Here is a 17,427-nt window from a genome sequence, read left to right on the forward strand (position 1 = left end):
TAAAGGAAGTTGAAAGTAGTGATATTCTGAACTTCAAAGCCTTGTGGCCTACCTATTATAAAAAAAGTTGCATCTCACAAGAAACAAACAAAAAAAGCGTTCCAAAAGCAAATAAAATTCATTTTGAGATAAGCAGCTACAGACAAATGACTTTCAACAAAAATAAGCAAGGTATAATATATGCCTCGAAAATGATTGATAGTATTGTGAGTCACTCGTTTAAGATGTGTAAGGATGCGAATGCGAAGCCAACTTTGCCACCAGCTGCAGCTTATCAAAGTAATATTCCAATCAAAACAGCAAAGCTGAACGACGTCAGGCATCTCCTACCATATATTCCCCAAGAACATCTTGAGTTCTACAAAAGCATCATGGACTGGCCTACAGTAGAAGGAATCGATCCAGAAATACAAGATGATTGAAATTTAATTTGAAAAAATTAAAAACTTTAAAGTTTTTTATTTACTTTTTTCCACATGAGCTGATCATTAAAACTTACTGTTAAAAATTCTCAACTGTATTGTTTTTAGTCAAAAATCCTTTTTTGTTCATAATATACTGCTTTCCAGTGGCAAAATATGTTGAATTTTGCAATATATAGTCACTTGAGTGTGAAAAAAAGTGTTATAAAGGTGAATTTACATGCAACAAGAGCTTTGCATAGGGTTATGTGCAAAAAGGGCTTCAGTCAACCAACAAAAAAAATTTTTTACTCAATAATTATAAAAAAATTATTGAATTTCTTTATAAAAATTCAATATTGAAAATATCTCCCTTCAAATAAAATAAATATGTGTTTTCAATTTCTCTGTGTTTTTGAGTGAGACAGTTTTTCTTGTTTTTCTCAAAACCATGATCACTTGACTGAAGCCCTTTTTGCATGAAGCGATTCAATTGTTACATTTAATTTTCACATAAAATTTCAATAAATCAAAAAATGTTCATTTCTTTCACTATTGACGCGGTTGATTTTATTGATGCACATTTTGTAAAACAGTCCGTTAAGGCACTCAGTATGATTTTCAGTTTAGTGTGACTCCAGTGTGATGACGTTAGTGTTGGGCTGATCTGGATGCACATAGTGTTGGGCTGATACTTGTAGTCGACTGCTGCATACCAAACTCGATACAGGTGACATCTCAGTTAGCATTGCTTCATGTTTGTAGTAGACGGCTGCATTCCAAATTCAATACAGAGTCACATAAATTTCGTATCATATTTGTAATTATACAATGTACATTTCAGGCTTGAAATGACAATGTAATTCATTTTTTTTTTTGGAAAAGAGATAGACGCTGCATACAGGATTAATTTAGGTGAGGATTAATTTAGGTAAGGTTTGGTTTTTTGATATTTTCAGTTTTCAAGGTTTAGAGTTCTGCATACAGGAATAATTTAGGAGAGGATTTTTTGAATCAATTCTTTCATGATACTGTGACTGTTCTTCTGAATTCAAAGTTGTGAATGTGAACATGGATGGCAATTACCTCCAGGTAATGCAGTAGTGTTGAAGTTTGAGATACAGAGTCAGCAATAAGCATTGGCATTGCTATTTGCGTATGCTTTGGTGTCGGCTTTGGCATCGGCGTTAATATTGGCATTGGCGCAGGCATTGGCATTGGCATTGGCGCAGGCATTGACATCAGCACAGGCATCGGCGTTGATTTTGGTGTTGGCATCAGCATTGGCGCAGGCATTGGCGTAGCTATTTGCATTGATTTTTGTTGTTGGCATTGGCGCAGATTTTGGCATTGGCGTAGCTATTGGCATTGGCGCAGGCATTGGCGTAGCTATTGGCATTGATTTTTGTTGTTGGCATTGGCGCAGATTTTGGCATTTTGGCGTAGTTATTAGTGTTGGCGCAGGCATTGGCATTGATTTTTGTTGTTGGCATCAGCGTTGGCGCAGGCATTGGCATTGATTTTTGTTGTTGACATCAGCGTTGGCGCAGATTTTGGCATCAGCATTGGCGCAGATATTGGCTTCGGCGCAGGCATCGGCGTAGATATTGGCGTTGGCATCAGCACAGGCATCGGCGTAGATTTTGGCGTAGTTATTGGTGTAGGCCGCAACGTTGATTTTGGCGTAGATATGTCACACTAGTTCGAAAATCACCCAAATGTTCTTAACACTCTTCATGGCGTTCACTTGTTACTGATTTCGAGATTCACATGATAACTATTTCAATGTTAATGTCTGTGCTGTACCTGTTATCTTAAAATGCTTATAAACTAAGAAGAAAAACTTGATTAGGCTATCAATACAATCTAATACACATAAAAATTATTTTAAGTATCTATGAAATTGAAATTTGTTAACATCTTATTATACAGTCAGCAATACATAAATTGTGAAATATGGACATATCAATGATAAATTTAAAAAAAAAATCATTCATTTTCATCTATTCACTGTTCAAATATCAAAATTTTAATCCATTCTTCAAAATAGAAATAGAATTTCATAACACCCTGTATCATTATCAAAATTGTAAAAAACAAACATCATAACAACACAACAAAAATTTAATTTCAATACATATTTCAATAATTTCAGACATTTGGTTTTCTATTCAATCATTTCATAATATATTTGCATTTCATTATTATTTAGTATAACATTTCATTTATAGTATGTTCATTTCACATTTATGATTTATCATTCAGGGTTTCAAAATTATTTAGTTTTAATTTTGTTCAAAAATTGTATAAAAAGCAAATTATTTAATATTGTTAATCATCGTTTGTTGGATACTATAGTTTATTTCGACTCTTCAATGTTCTAAACACAAACTACATTTCATGACAAAACTTTACTATCAATCATTAAACAAGAAACCATTCAAAACATCAATAATATTTTGCTTCAAAGGCAAACAATATTCATAAGTAATCATCATTTTGCATCTATGGCAATCAACATTATTAATCATTAATTTGCATCTATGGCAATCAACATAAGTAATCAACACAAAAATTATTATCTCATTACTGCCTCTCTAAGTCATAACCTCTGTTATTCCTTCTTTAGGCAATAATGGGTTTCCATCTCAAAAAAAAAAACAATCACATACCAGCAAAATTCTAATCAACAAACCCCACTAAAAATTCTACATACACTCCAGCATCCATTTCAAACGATAATCAATCATATCAAAATTTATAGAACAACAGTTTTAAAATTTAAAAAAAAAATATCAATTACAAAACACTTTAGAAAAATTTTAGCCTTTAACTCATTTCAATTGATAATATAACACAACGTTTTAAATTAAATCAATTATTTTTTAAAATAATTTAAAATTTAAAGACTGTATAATAAGTATAAACATTTCAAGATTATAATACAAAGATGATCAAGATGAAATAATGGGTAAATAAGTTCCCTAAAAAAATACAAACAAGAGAAAAAGAAAACTGGGTAAATAAATTCCCTAAAACAATACACACATTTCAAAATAAGTGATACATGATGAAAAAATATGTCACAAGCACACAATTCTTTACACAACAATGGATAGATTTTAGAAAAGTTAAGTTTTATCAACAATTAAAGATTAGGAAAATAAGCTACTATTTTAACTTCTAAAATTATTTCAGAAAAAAATACAAATTTAAATGACTATGGACAAGATTGGTTAAGATATGCTTCATAGAAGAAATTTACTGAATATTACACAAAGACAGGAAAGAATCGAAAATTGAAAAGATTAAGGGCCAAGAAAATAGGCTACAGGAAAGAAAAAAGACACAATTATGGACTCTTACCATACACTGTGTAGCGATTATGCTATTCTGAATCCCGGCATAACACAGGATTCCTAATCATTGTGTGCTCTCTGATGGTATTTCTTCATCATATATTGATTGACTCTCACAATTTTACCTGTACTTATCTCTTCCAGTTTGAAACACCCTTTATTGAGATCATCTCTTATTATGTAAGGTCCACGATATTTAGGACACAGCTTGGCAGAAAACTTTTTCAGCTTGCTCGACAAAATGTAATTTCGAATTACAACTAGATCATCAACTTTGAATTTATACTTGGGTTTATTATGCATATTCTGTTTGAATCTCCTGATGACACCTCTATTCTTTATTCTGTACAGTATTCGTTTGTTTCTGATACTTTCTTCTTCAAGTTCAAACTTATTTTCTACAGGATATTTGATATATTTGAAAACAAGATGTGCCAATTTATGATTCATCATAAGCTCCATGGGTATGTGACCAGTCGATTCATGAAAATTGTTGTTGATGACAAATTCAACCTTATCAATATACTTGTACCAAATATTATGCTTATTTACAGGAACGTAAGTTCTCAATATGCGATTGACCTCTTTCAATGGTCTTTCACTAAGATTTGCCTGGGGATGATAAACTGAAATGTAGTAATATTTTATACCTAATCTTTCCATAGATTCTTTCCACAATCTGCTTTGAAAACAAGTACCATTATCACTGATTATATATTCAAATTTACCAAATTCATTTACATATTTCTCAACAACTTTTACTAAATTATGGGCGTTAGCCTTAACTATAGGATACAACTTTGTAAACTTAGTAAAGCCATCATGAATAATGCACATCCATTTGTACTTGCCACCTGGTAATTCTCCATAGACATCAATGAACACTTTGTGATGTTTTTTCTCAGAAATTATGGTATGCATTTCTAATAATTTCTTTTCATTTGATGTCTTTACAAGTTGACAATACTTACAGTATCTTATAGTTTTGGTAACAAGTCTGTAACAATCTTTTATGTAAAAAGTTTCTTCAATAAATTTGCATGTTTTTGATATACCTACATGACCTAATCTTTCATGAAATTCAACTATCAATTCTTCATACAGTGCTGAAGGCACACAAACTTTCCAAAAACTATTCTTTCCAGATTTTCTAGTGAACAAAAGATCATCATTTACTTTAAAAAATTTGTTGATATTCAAATTACCTGTCTCCAACTTTTCTCTTACATTTTTTAACCAAACATCATCTTTTTGAATTTCTTTGATCTTCTTTACTATCTCAATTAACTTGTTATCACTCTTAATGATATTCAATACCTTGAATTCATTTGAATTTCGATTTTCGAAATTACCTTCATAATCAGTTCTAGAAATGATATCTGGCACAATGTTATCCTTTCCTGCTACAAATTCCCACTCAATATTAAAATTCTGTAATGCAAGAATCCATCTTCCCAAACGACCATGTCCTATCTTACATTTTTTTAAAAAGGTCAAGGCTTTATGATCTGTACGGACAACTATTTTTTGATTACCAAAATAATTTTGAAGTTTCATCAAGCCAAATAATACAGCTAAACATTCTTTCTCACATATTGTGTAATTTAATTCAGATTTCGTTAAGCTTCTGCTAGCATATGCAATGACACAGTGTTCCTTATCTTCACCTTCCTGAAATAACTCAGCTGCAATTCCTACATCACTGGCATCAGTGGCCAAAATGAAATTTTTGTTATAATCAGGATGTTTCAAGATCACACAGTCAATGAACCTATCTTTGATTTCTTGAAAGGTATCATTATCTTTTTCAGTCCAAATGAATTTATTTTTCTTGCATAGAAGATGCTTAAAACGATTTGTCAAGTATGAATAATTTTTTTGAAACTTTCTGTAAAAATTACAGAGACCTATGAATGACTGCAATTGTTTCAAATTTTGAGGAATGGGAAATTTCTGAATAGCATTTAGCTTAGAGTCATCTGCTTCAATACCATTTTTACTGATAATATAACCCAAATACTTTATCTTATCTGCAATAAATTTCGATTTATTCAGTTTCAACTTTAAATTACTTTCCCTCAACTTATTGAATAATAATTCAATTCGACTGATATGTTGTTCAAGAGATATACTAGAAATGGCAAGATCATCAATATAAGCAATAGTAAACTCACAAACCTCTTCACCTAGCATTTTGTACAAGCACTTGATAAATTCAGAACCACTAATATTCAATCCAAATGGTAGATGTGTATATTGATAAGTCTGTCCAAAAACATTGAAAGCTACATACTTTTTACTATCTTCAGTTAATTTTACCTGATTGAAACCTTGAGTGAGATCAAAACTGCTAATGTAGTTGCACTTATTGAAACGTATGATCAAGTTATCTATTGGTTCAGTTTCTGTAAAATCCCTTATTATGTACTTATTTATTTCTCTTCCATCTAAACATAATCGAATTTCATTGTTTGGCTTTTTCACTACTACCATAGGGCTTGTATATTCAGAGCTACCCGGTTCAATGATTTTCTGATCTAACATTTTCTTCAATTCTTTCTTGACTTGATCTCTATACTGATATGGAATCGGATAACTCTTCTTATCTAATTTCACATCATCTTTCATTTTAAGTTGACATAAATAGTCTTTTGCAGATCCAGGACTATCAGAGAAAATATCTTTGTTATTTTCAAATACTTCAATTAATTTGTTTACCAATTCAGGAGATTCATCGCTTAGCTGTAATCTTAAATTATCAATCTGCTGCTTCCATAAAGTATCAAACGTTTCTTGGTCTCTTACCATGTTAACATGAAAAAGTCTATTGTACTTCAAGGTATCCTTTTTTATAAATGGAAAACAACAATCTTTCAGTGATATCATATTTTGATTAAAATCAATAATTGCTCCAGCATCTTTTAAGAAATCACAACCCACCAAAATATCCACATTTAAATCTTGAACTATAAGAAAAACTATTGGCAATTCTAACTTACCAAAAAATACCTCTAACATAATCTGTTTATTTATCTTCTTATGTCTCATACCAGTAGCTACAACTATACTTACATTAGGAGCTGGTACCAAGTTCAACTTGAGATTGTTTTTCTTCATTTCATCAACAAGTTTCTCATTAATTACATTTACCTCAGAGCCGGTGTCAATAATCATTTGATATTTCTTATTGAAAATTTGTACTTCTATTTCTGCTAAGTCATATCCAGTGGGTGGAGTATTCTCTTGTTCCTCCAATAGTTCATTAAAAATACAACCTATCATGTATGGTTCTTCTTGACAAACAATTTCAGATTTACTCATAGCTTCATCTACCTGAATTTCTGGAGTATGTACCATATTAACACTTGATGCTTTAATATGACTTTCTTGATAACTAGGCATTACTTCATTACTTAAATTCTTACAGCTATTTTCTTGCACATGAATTTGACTGATTAATTCTGGCTTTCTTACTTCAAATCTGTTTGAAGTTTCAGTTTCAAAATTTATTTTATTCATGTCTACAGTTATATCAAAATTTGACCTTTCCTTAACTGGGAGAGCAGGGCTGTCGTTTCGTCGTCCCATAATTAGTTTAAAGGAGCATTATGTCTTGGACGATTTGCATTTATCTGATTTGAAGTTTGAGCAGGCATATAACCTGGCGGTGGTAAGCTGAAATCTAACTGGTAGTTGTTAGCTGGTCGATTTGGATTTGATTGATTTGAATTCCCAAGTTGATGATTTCTATTATCTCTGAAATTATGCTGAAAATTTCGATCTCTATGAACATTATTGTTTGGTCCATTTTGGTACCGTCGATTTTGGAAATAATTCCTACCTCCTTGATACTGCTTATTATTATCATGAAACATCACACCATTCGAATTCTGAGACCTATTTCTATCATCCCTATGTTCACTCTGATGAAAACTTATTGTTTTATTTTGACTTCTAGCTTGAGCATTGTTATGATCACGGGGCATTTGTCTGTTTACTTTGTAAGTGTCAGTATTGTCAAACTCATTCAACAAACAAATAAACTCATCACTAGTCTTAATGTTACGAATAATAGCAGCTGTAGATATGGTTTCATCAAAATGACCTTTCAAAAACTTGAAAATAGTATCTTTATCTAAGGCTGGAATTAGATTCTTAGCAATGTTGAAACGAGAAATATAATACTCAGTAAGATTCTTAGATAAGTTTGGCTTATATTTTCCAAATCTCAAATCATCTCTAGCAGATGACTGAATGTTGTCTGACCACATTCTAGCAATGAATTTCTCTTTAAAATCTTCAAAGTTATTTATATCAAAACGAATGAAAATCCACCAATCACGATGAGCAAAATTTGAATTAAAATTGTTTTCCAAAATACCCTTAATTTTGATCCAGTTTGTGATTTCATTTCTCTCAAGATACTCGGTCAAGTTTATTAAGAAATGCATTGGATTCTTTTTGTCAATTTGCATTTGGAATTCAAACTTATCGAAATTACTATTGTTACCAGTATGATTACACATCGGTTTTGTTGACATGTTAATTTTATTTATGTTTTTTCTAACCTCAGTTATAGCAGCTGTATTTTCTTGACAATCTATTTTCAAAGAGGATAATACCTTGATTTCCTTGTCTACTTTTTCGTTTAATTCTACAACCTCTTTTTCAACATGCTTAATACTTTCATTATTTTCTGCATTGATAGCATTTTGTGTCGTATTTTGTTGCTCAACTATGATCTTATTTTTATTTACTCTTTCATTAACCTCACTGACCCTATCAGAAACTTGAATGATTTTGTTTTGCATTGATGTTTCTACATCTAACATTGATGTTTCAAGATCATTAGTTTTCTGCTGTAGATGACCTATTTCTTTGTGATTTTTACTTAATGTATCATTTATCTCTTTTATTTCCCGCTTTGTACTAACCTGATCTAGTTTTATGCTAGCAAATTCTTGCTTCATATCATCAAACTTAGCATTTTGATCTTGTTTCAAATTATCAATCTTAGCATTTTGCTCATCAAACCTTTGTGTTAGGAATGCTATAAGATTTATATCATTTTTAGCTCCTACCATACTTGTTTCATTTGATATTTCTACTACTTTCTCATGGATTGTTACATTTGAAACGTTTTCACTTACAGCTACACTATCGTTTGAGTCATTGTTTAAGGTTAGGTCTAAATCTTGTGATTCTTCATCTAAGTTTTGAATGTTTTCACTGGATAAAACTTCATTATTTTTATTGCTCTCCATCTTGCTACTGCGTAAAAAATATTTACTCATTAGAACCTGAACTTTCTTGAACCGATTTCCCACTCAGCAGAAATTCCCATTCACAATCCATCAAGATATCTATCCTACCAATAATTTTTTATATAACCAGGGATATATTTTGTAGTTTGGGTCCCACACCAGGGCGTACCATTTGCCGTGCTACCAATTTTTCCTTAAACGGTTGGAATAGCATATAACACCTGTCACACTAAGGAAAGTTGTCGGCTCCAATAAAATAGATACTTGATAAACTGTGAATGGATCTATTGCCTATGAATGAGAAATCCAGTTTTCAGAGCAAATTAACTTATAATCTTCAGATGAAAATTTTGGCAAAAACACAGAATTATAAAACGAACAATAACTTATAAGCTTAATGATTTCAAGTAACTACGAACTAAAATACTTATCTAGTTTACAGTTGAAACACAGTGGCTATTGGCTTTACTACACTAATAGCGAATTTTGCACAAAAATTTATATAAACTTCAATCTAAAACATTAATAAATTCATTTAAACAGACAATAACTCAGAGCACAAAATTATACAAGCAACAGCCAGCCATTAGTTTCAGAAGAAGCTCCAACAGGAAAAAGACACAAGTTACCAGTCACGAAAGACAACGCCCTCTTCAATATCGATCTTTACAGACACGTCAACACAAAATTATAACTTATAAATTTAGAATTCACATTCTACATCTGTTCTCAATAAAACTTTAATTTGAAAATGTTATTTTAAATTTTTATACATATATTCTATTCAAATAAACGATTTATTTAGTAATTTGTTAACCCTACCTCGGTGACATTATGGAACAATGCAACAAACATTTACGATAATAAATTCTCCGTCAAAAAATTTGTCCGTCTATTGATAACTCTGACATTTACTATAAAGTTCCATATATCTCGAATTGAAGATTCGATTTAAATGTGAGAAGAAAAATGTAATATTACACTAGGCATCATCCGCAATAAAAACATATTATAAGCAAATAAAAAACAAGTTTGAAAAACGACAATATTTATTTGGTTTTATAAATTAATAAATTATGTAAAACATAGTGAACGGTCATTTTGAAAGGTAATTTACATAGATATGTATTTCAAAGAAATACATAGTTTTAAAGTGATTTAAATCAGACTACGATTGACTGAGCAACATTCATAAATTTTCAACGTTTGTAAACAATATTTTGGGGAGGAACTGTGACGTGTAGGCTGGCAACATTTGTTGTGCTCACTTCTTGTAAGCGTAGTAGGGGGCGGCGTAGCCGTAGCTGTAAGGGGCGGCATAAGGGTATGCAGCAGGGGCGGCATAAGCGTATGCGGGGGCAGCAACGACCTTGGGGGCGGCGGGGATCACAGCTGGGGCGGCGTAAGCGTAGGCAGCTGGGGCGGCAACCACCTTCGAAATTGAACAAAATTTATTAGTGAAATACTAAAGCAATAATACACGGTAAACAATACTATAAAATTAGCACAATGTGATGAATACAACATTTAGGGCCGCCTTGCACAGTGAAAGCTTAAACCGAATTCAATCTGCTGTTTGCTTAAACTCAAAATGAATCACATTATAACAAATGAAAATTGATATAGATTTAATCCAATTTAAGATGAAATTTGGTTTGAACTGGCACTTAGTAAACGGCACTTAGACGACAATAATTGTACTTAAAAATAGTGGTTTAGGATATGGGTTCTGTTAGGCAGTGTTCCAAAGGAGGGTATTCAGAAGAGGAAACATTTCTGAATTCAGCCTCAAAAAGGGTGTTTTAGAGCAAGGAAAAATACAAGAATTTGTATTTATAATCTATCACCTAATCAAATATATTTTGTAGTTTGCTTATAGATAATTACTAGGTCCCCTATTATTGTTAGTATAATAGTGAACATATTGACTTTGAATTACAGTATAATATGCCACTACCGGCAGAAGCTAACTGGTGCGTCATTAGAATAAAATAAACAAGAAATTCAATAGGTTCAATTGAAACTATAGTATTGCAAAGACAAAATAGCTGTGATGTTTTATGAACAAAAATTTTTGATGCTGGTATTAAGTAGCTGATGTAGTATTATTTATTTAAAAAGTATAAAAATTATAGAGTATAAGAAGGATTAATCATTGAGAATAATTTATTGTATTTATCAAGGGTGGAGTTATGATTCTAGGTTCTCTCTGTCACACGACCCTAGTTTAGGTTCGACACGATTTAAATTAATGAGACGTTCAATTAAAGTGTCAATCTCAGGTAATACACACTTGAACAATTTAAAATGTCAAATGAAGTAAATATTTCATTTAATGCACAATAGCACACTTGAACAAATTCGAATTAAAAATAAAATGCCAATTTCATTAAGGAAATAAAAGAATGTGTCTCACCTTAGGGGCTGGGATAACAGCAGGTGCGGCGTAGGCGTAGGCTGGGGCAGGGGCGACAACCTTGGGGGCGGGAATGACAGCAGGTGCGGGGGCGGGCAGAACGACAGGGGTGGCCTGGTAGCTGACGGCAACGGGGGTGGGAACGGTCTTGATGACGGGGCTGACTGCGGCGTAGGCGGGAGCCTCGACCGAGCTGTAGGCGAAGTTGCCCCCCACGCGGTCGAACTTGATGACTGCGCTGTCGTGGGCGGGGGCACGGACGAGGGCTGGTGCGGGGGCCACTAGGACTCCGCCGCTGACGGCTGCCACCAAGGCGCTCAGAACAAGGATTGCGACCTGTCAAACATCACAAAATGACCATTATACACAAGGTTAAATAAAAATAGAGCAAATGTTGATGCTATGGAGCCTCTCAATAATCAAGAAAAAATTTATCTAGAATTTAATTCTAGATAATTTCAAATTAGAAAACCAGAGTTTAAGTTACTAAAATTGTGATAAACCTGCTGAAAAGTAACTATATGCTTTTTATGGACAATGGACTTATTAGCTCTTGTTAGAAAAATATTATTTAAAAATCGAAATGATTTTTGAAAATGGAATAAAATTTTTCGAAAGGAAAAGCTGGATAAACCAAGACACATTTTTAGATACTTTTAAATTGGAAAACCTGGGTTTCAGCTACTTTGATAACACTGCTATAACGTATAATTATGATTTGTATGGACTTAATAGCTCTTGTTAGAAACACATTCATTGAAAATGGATACGATTTTTGAAAATGGAATCAAATTTTTCAAAATGAAAAGCTAGATAAAAATGGAAATCAATCAGTAAATTCATGTGTATCACAAATGAATGAACATAATATAAAAAAGTGGACAACACTAGGCATAAACCGATTGGGATGTACTACTCCTTATAATACAAATAAAAACTGTATATTGTGGGTAGAATAGAATAAAAATATTGAATTGGAAAATTTATAAATGCGAATAAAAATTAACTGGAAGATCAATACTTTCTGGAAAATGGTATTCATTGAGACAGAAATACTAGACAAGAATAAATAAAAACATGATTTTCAAATGAAAATTGTATAAATAGAGTGAATTCCATTAGGACAATTAAATTATACATTGCTAAAGATGAATTACTGCTAGATTTTACTTTGGATGTTCCATTCACATAAGTATATCCTAACAAAGTTAGGCTATTATGATTAAAATAGGCCTACTATTAGAAGGAAATTGAAACGTTTTCACTCGAAAATTATACTATTGAGAAACATTCCGAATGGTGAATGAATACCGGTAAAAGGCTTTATAAAAAAGATGATCATTAAAATATTTAAGAATACAAATACTGATAAACTGGTTGAAGGTGAAAATAGACTACATGTGACGTGTATTACTGTAAAGTTGATTTTATTCTAAAGAATTTGAAAAGAAATACTAATATGTTGGAAGAGAGTTCAAATTCAAGTTCGAATTATAATTTCAATTAGAATAAATTAAAAGCGTTTTCATTATAAATACTATTAGAGTGAACTATAATAACATGAAAATACTATATCACTTTAAAAGAAAATATAAGAAGAGAATTCAAAATTCAAGTTAGAATTATGATTCGAATTAGAAGCATTAAGAAAGTTTTTATTTTAATTAACATTGGAGGAAAATTACATGAAAATACTAGATCACTCTAAAAGGAAATACTAGATAGAAATTATAAGTTGACAATAAGTTTATCACTATATAATATATGTGGTTCTAGAAAAATAAAATTGCCTACCGTACTAATATTAAAAATTAAATACTAGTTGAAGAAAATCAAAAATTTTCTACTGGAAAATGAATACATTTAGAAAAATTTGATCACAATGAGAAAAGTACTTATATGAAAAAGTATTACTGTAGTTGGAAGAAATAAGTTTCAGTGACTTACCTGCATGTTTGTAAGTTGATAATTGTCTACCTCTTGTGAGCAAGGGAACTACAATGATGCCTTGGAAGGAGCAAGCGCTCGCTTTTATAGTGGGGCGGTAGGCAGGGGTTGACCTTCCTGCGTTGTACTTCTCACCCGGAGACAAAAAGAGCTCTACACCGGAGAGTCCTAACCTAACCTCACGGCAACGCCTAATCGTAAACGACGTTATTAATGGTTTGGCTGACTGCTGATAGAATCCGGAAAGTATCTACTGTACACAGTACCGGTAATTGTAGCTGGTGTATGATACATTATGCAGCATATGAAATAAGTAGATTATATTCATGTTTTATTTCTCAAAAACGGTTAGGGGTACATGTAATCTTACGGTACATTACATACATATCAAATTATTTGTTTTGAAGGTACATTTTTTCTTCTACTGCTGAATGTTACACAAAATTGCTAAAACGCTAAAAGCTAAAACGCTTGGAAGAAGAATTAGCTATTCACTCACTGGTGAAATCAACGGTTGGAAACCGGCTCAGATGCAACTAAGATCACTTTTTCTAAGGTCAAAAAATACTGGAATAATGTATTATTCTGTTTTTAATTTTTGTTGACTTACTTTTCATATAATTATGTAGGTACTGCTGTCAGAAATTTATTTGAAAAGAAAACAATAACTGTCTACCATCACTTTTTTGTAATAAATTGATCATATTTTTTATTCCAAAGAGATTATCAACTCATTAGAATAATCCCTTATCAAGTTATACCTTTACTATTCAAATTGTAACTTCTCTATAATAAGCAGTAGTTGACTCAACGTTAATAAAAACCAATTAAATTGAGAAAATATGTTTTTTATTTGATTGTTTTGTTTTAAACTGGAGATTATTTGTTGGTCTGAATTAATAATTTTCGTTGTCTTGGTCTGAATTATCTAGCATTGATTGTTTTTATTGGTATTATTTTTTTGTAATCATGTCTGTGATCGACTTAATTACTTCCAATACTCTTATTAGACCAAATTTCAATTATCAATTATGTTTAAAATGTTATTTAACACTATAAAATAACTGAATTCATAATGCTGGAGTGGTGAAGCCCTCTCACCTCAAGAATATAAGTTGATAGAATATATCACAATATCATATTCTGATGTGTGTATTTAAATAATAATGTACGATATATTTCATTTGTATATTGAAGATAGACTAATAGACCATAGTTCAAGAAATAAGTGCAGTCAGTAGTGCAGTGAATCCTTACAGCCTTACTATCGGTTACAGTTTCATTTTGTTTGTCCGTAGTATGCCCTACTCTATGATATTTTATTTTATTATTGTGTAATTGGAATCATTCTCGTATCATTGTTAGTTTATTACAATACCAGTTTCATCTTCGAGGATTGGTACCTACACAGGAACTGATGGAGTTTTTGTACAGAAACACTGACTTGTTTGAATTGTTTCATTGTATATTTCATTATTTTCCCTATTTTTATAAATATTTAGGATGCGAAAGGATGATATATCACACACACTTAGGGCCAAGCCACATGAAGCGTTTTTCAGACGAGTCGGCAGGGCAGAAAGCTCTCCGATGGGCAGATTGGGTTAGAGTTCGAGAATCAGCTGATCTAATCAGCCAATTGGAAGCTTCCTGCCCTGCAGACTCGTCTGAAAAAAAAACGCCTCATGTTGCTTGTTCTTTATTGTTCAGTGTCATCCATTAATGATTTTTCCAGATGCGAATGATTTATTCCTTTCACTTTTACGGTATGCAGCCTAATATTGTACCTGCTAGGCCTGCTATACACTTCTTAAGTCCAAATTAGGCTCAAAAATAGAGACAAATAAGTTTTTGATCGCTTACAAATTGCCTCTACAATTGAAATGCGGAAATGTGCTGTGAATGAAATAATAAAGACTGGGAAACAAATTTCATTGATGTCAAAACAGAGCAGTGATTACAGTTAAGTTGGGCGGCTGCAGGCTGCAGTCAAGTTCATTACTGATTTGCCAATCACTGAACCGGCGGCCTCTATTCACTTCAAACTGGCAGCATTCCTTATGATTAACATCAATGATTTCCATTCTACCAATGCTGTCAGTTTAATGACAGTCACTTTCAACTGTCAACATTTCTTATGAATAACATTGACTTTTCCCATTCAAACAATCCTGACAGTTTAATTTGAATCTCATTCTCGACACTGTACTCTCTCTAGCAACAGTTGAAGTTCAGGGTCAGTGTCCTTCTTTTAGCAGTCAGCTGTAACCTTCAACTTCAAACACACACACATACACACACACACACACATACATACATACATACACACGTGGTGTGTCGTATGTATCGGTTTGAAATGTGTGGGATCGGTTTAATGGGTTTCTACTTCCAAATTTGGAACTGAGTGGACGTTACATTTTCACTTGGGAGTGGGCAGTGAAAAAGAGCCAAGACTTTTCTTTTTTCCTGAGGTGATTTGTGTGAGTGGTGTGTGTTTTGACAGTTGTGTTCCAACGTTATTTTGCGCTTGCTTGTAGTGGAAATGAAGGAAATATTCTATTCTGTTTGCTTTATTATTGTGCTTGGATCCAGATATATATCTCGAGAAATATATTGATGCTATTTCTCTCACAGGAATGGGCGCAGACTCCAGAAATATTAATAATACTTCGCTCGCTTGTAGGGAATATTTTCTGTTTGCAAGAATGGTTTTTGGTAAAAGATTTCAATCTAAAGAAAACACAAATTCCAAGCTTACAATAAATTGATGTTGACAAAAAATAATTTGTAAGAAGTACGGTACTGTCAGTTGGGAAAAGTTATAAGGAGAACATTTGATAGTAGGAGGTAATCATTCATCAATATGTGATTTAATATTCTATTTGAACATTTTAAACAATCATCAATTAAAAATACAGAGCTACTCTTGAATATAAATAAAAATAGAAATCCAAGTACCCTTTTTAAAATTATTTAGTCACAGCATGATTCGGCATAATTGTTTCAAGTGTTTGGTGAGAAAATTAGACAAAATTTTATAAAGTGAAGAAAACAACCTATTTTCTGCACTATTTTAATGAATCAAAATTCGGGGAGGAACAGTTTGGGCTGTGCCTGTTGATCCTCCCCAAATTATTTTACATAATAATTTTGTATCATTGAATCAATAAAATAATAATAATACTATAGCCGAAACATGTTGAGACTAAATAATTTTAAAAAGGGTACTGTACTTAAATTTCTATTTTTATTTATAAAAATACAGAGACATGGTGACAAAGTTGAATTATTAAAAAATATTATTTATATGTAATAAATTGTCATTATTAATGAACTACAATCTGTATGCTAAGTAATTTATTCAATCCTTATATTTAGTCATTTCAAATTATTCTCATTCTTTAATACCGTACCATCCACACAGAGTGAAATCCATTAAATTTGTAATAATTGATTGAAATTCCTCTATTGAATGAAATTAATTCAACAGAATCAATGACAACAATATTAATTAAATTCAAAAAGCATGTTATTTGTGAAAGGAAAATGATAAATTTCTACCATTTTAAAAATTAGGTACTAGATGATAGATAGAAGAGAATTTTTCTTGCATTTATCAGTGGTACAGTTGACAGCTTGTGGATAAAAAGTCTTATCTCTCTCAGTAAGAGGTGGTTTATCCAGATGACGGTGTAGAAGACACCTTTAGAGAAGATTAGGTGAATTATAATAATCTCTAGACTCTAGAAGGTGAACTCAATCTTGGTACCCACGTGATATCCTTTCTTTGGAATGAGACGAAACTATAATAATACTAATCCGACTAATCGTTTTATTGTGCGGACCGAACTTGGATCTGCGAAAAACTAGTCAAGGACGCATATTTTTATTTATAAACTTCCCGCAATTAAGTTAATGGCGTCTCTATAATCAAAATCCACCGAAATTTTTTGATTGAAAAGGAGATCGTGTTTTGAGACAGGTTCATTTATTTCACTCTCCATTTTTAGAAAATGAGAAATTCTTGCATATTTTGATTT

General features: G+C 31.9%; 1 protein-coding gene across 1 annotated transcript; it reads right to left on the reverse strand.

Moving 5' to 3' along the window:
• Positions 1–10,055: 10,055 nt before the first annotated feature.
• On the reverse strand, positions 10,056–13,568 carry LOC111049597 (cuticle protein 16.5). The gene is made up of 3 exons (XM_022335711.2): positions 13,388–13,568; positions 11,441–11,776; positions 10,056–10,456 (listed from the first exon to the last, which is right to left on the reverse strand). Exons 1-3 carry the CDS (start codon positions 13,391–13,393, stop codon positions 10,289–10,291), a joined length of 510 nt encoding a protein of 169 aa, XP_022191403.1. The 5' UTR covers positions 13,394–13,568; the 3' UTR covers positions 10,056–10,288.
• Between the last annotated feature and the right edge of the window lie 3,859 nt (positions 13,569–17,427).

The sequence above is a fragment of the Nilaparvata lugens genome, chromosome 2 (genome assembly GCF_014356525.2).
Source record: "Nilaparvata lugens isolate BPH chromosome 2, ASM1435652v1, whole genome shotgun sequence".
Taxonomy (NCBI): Eukaryota; Metazoa; Arthropoda; class Insecta; order Hemiptera; family Delphacidae; genus Nilaparvata; species Nilaparvata lugens.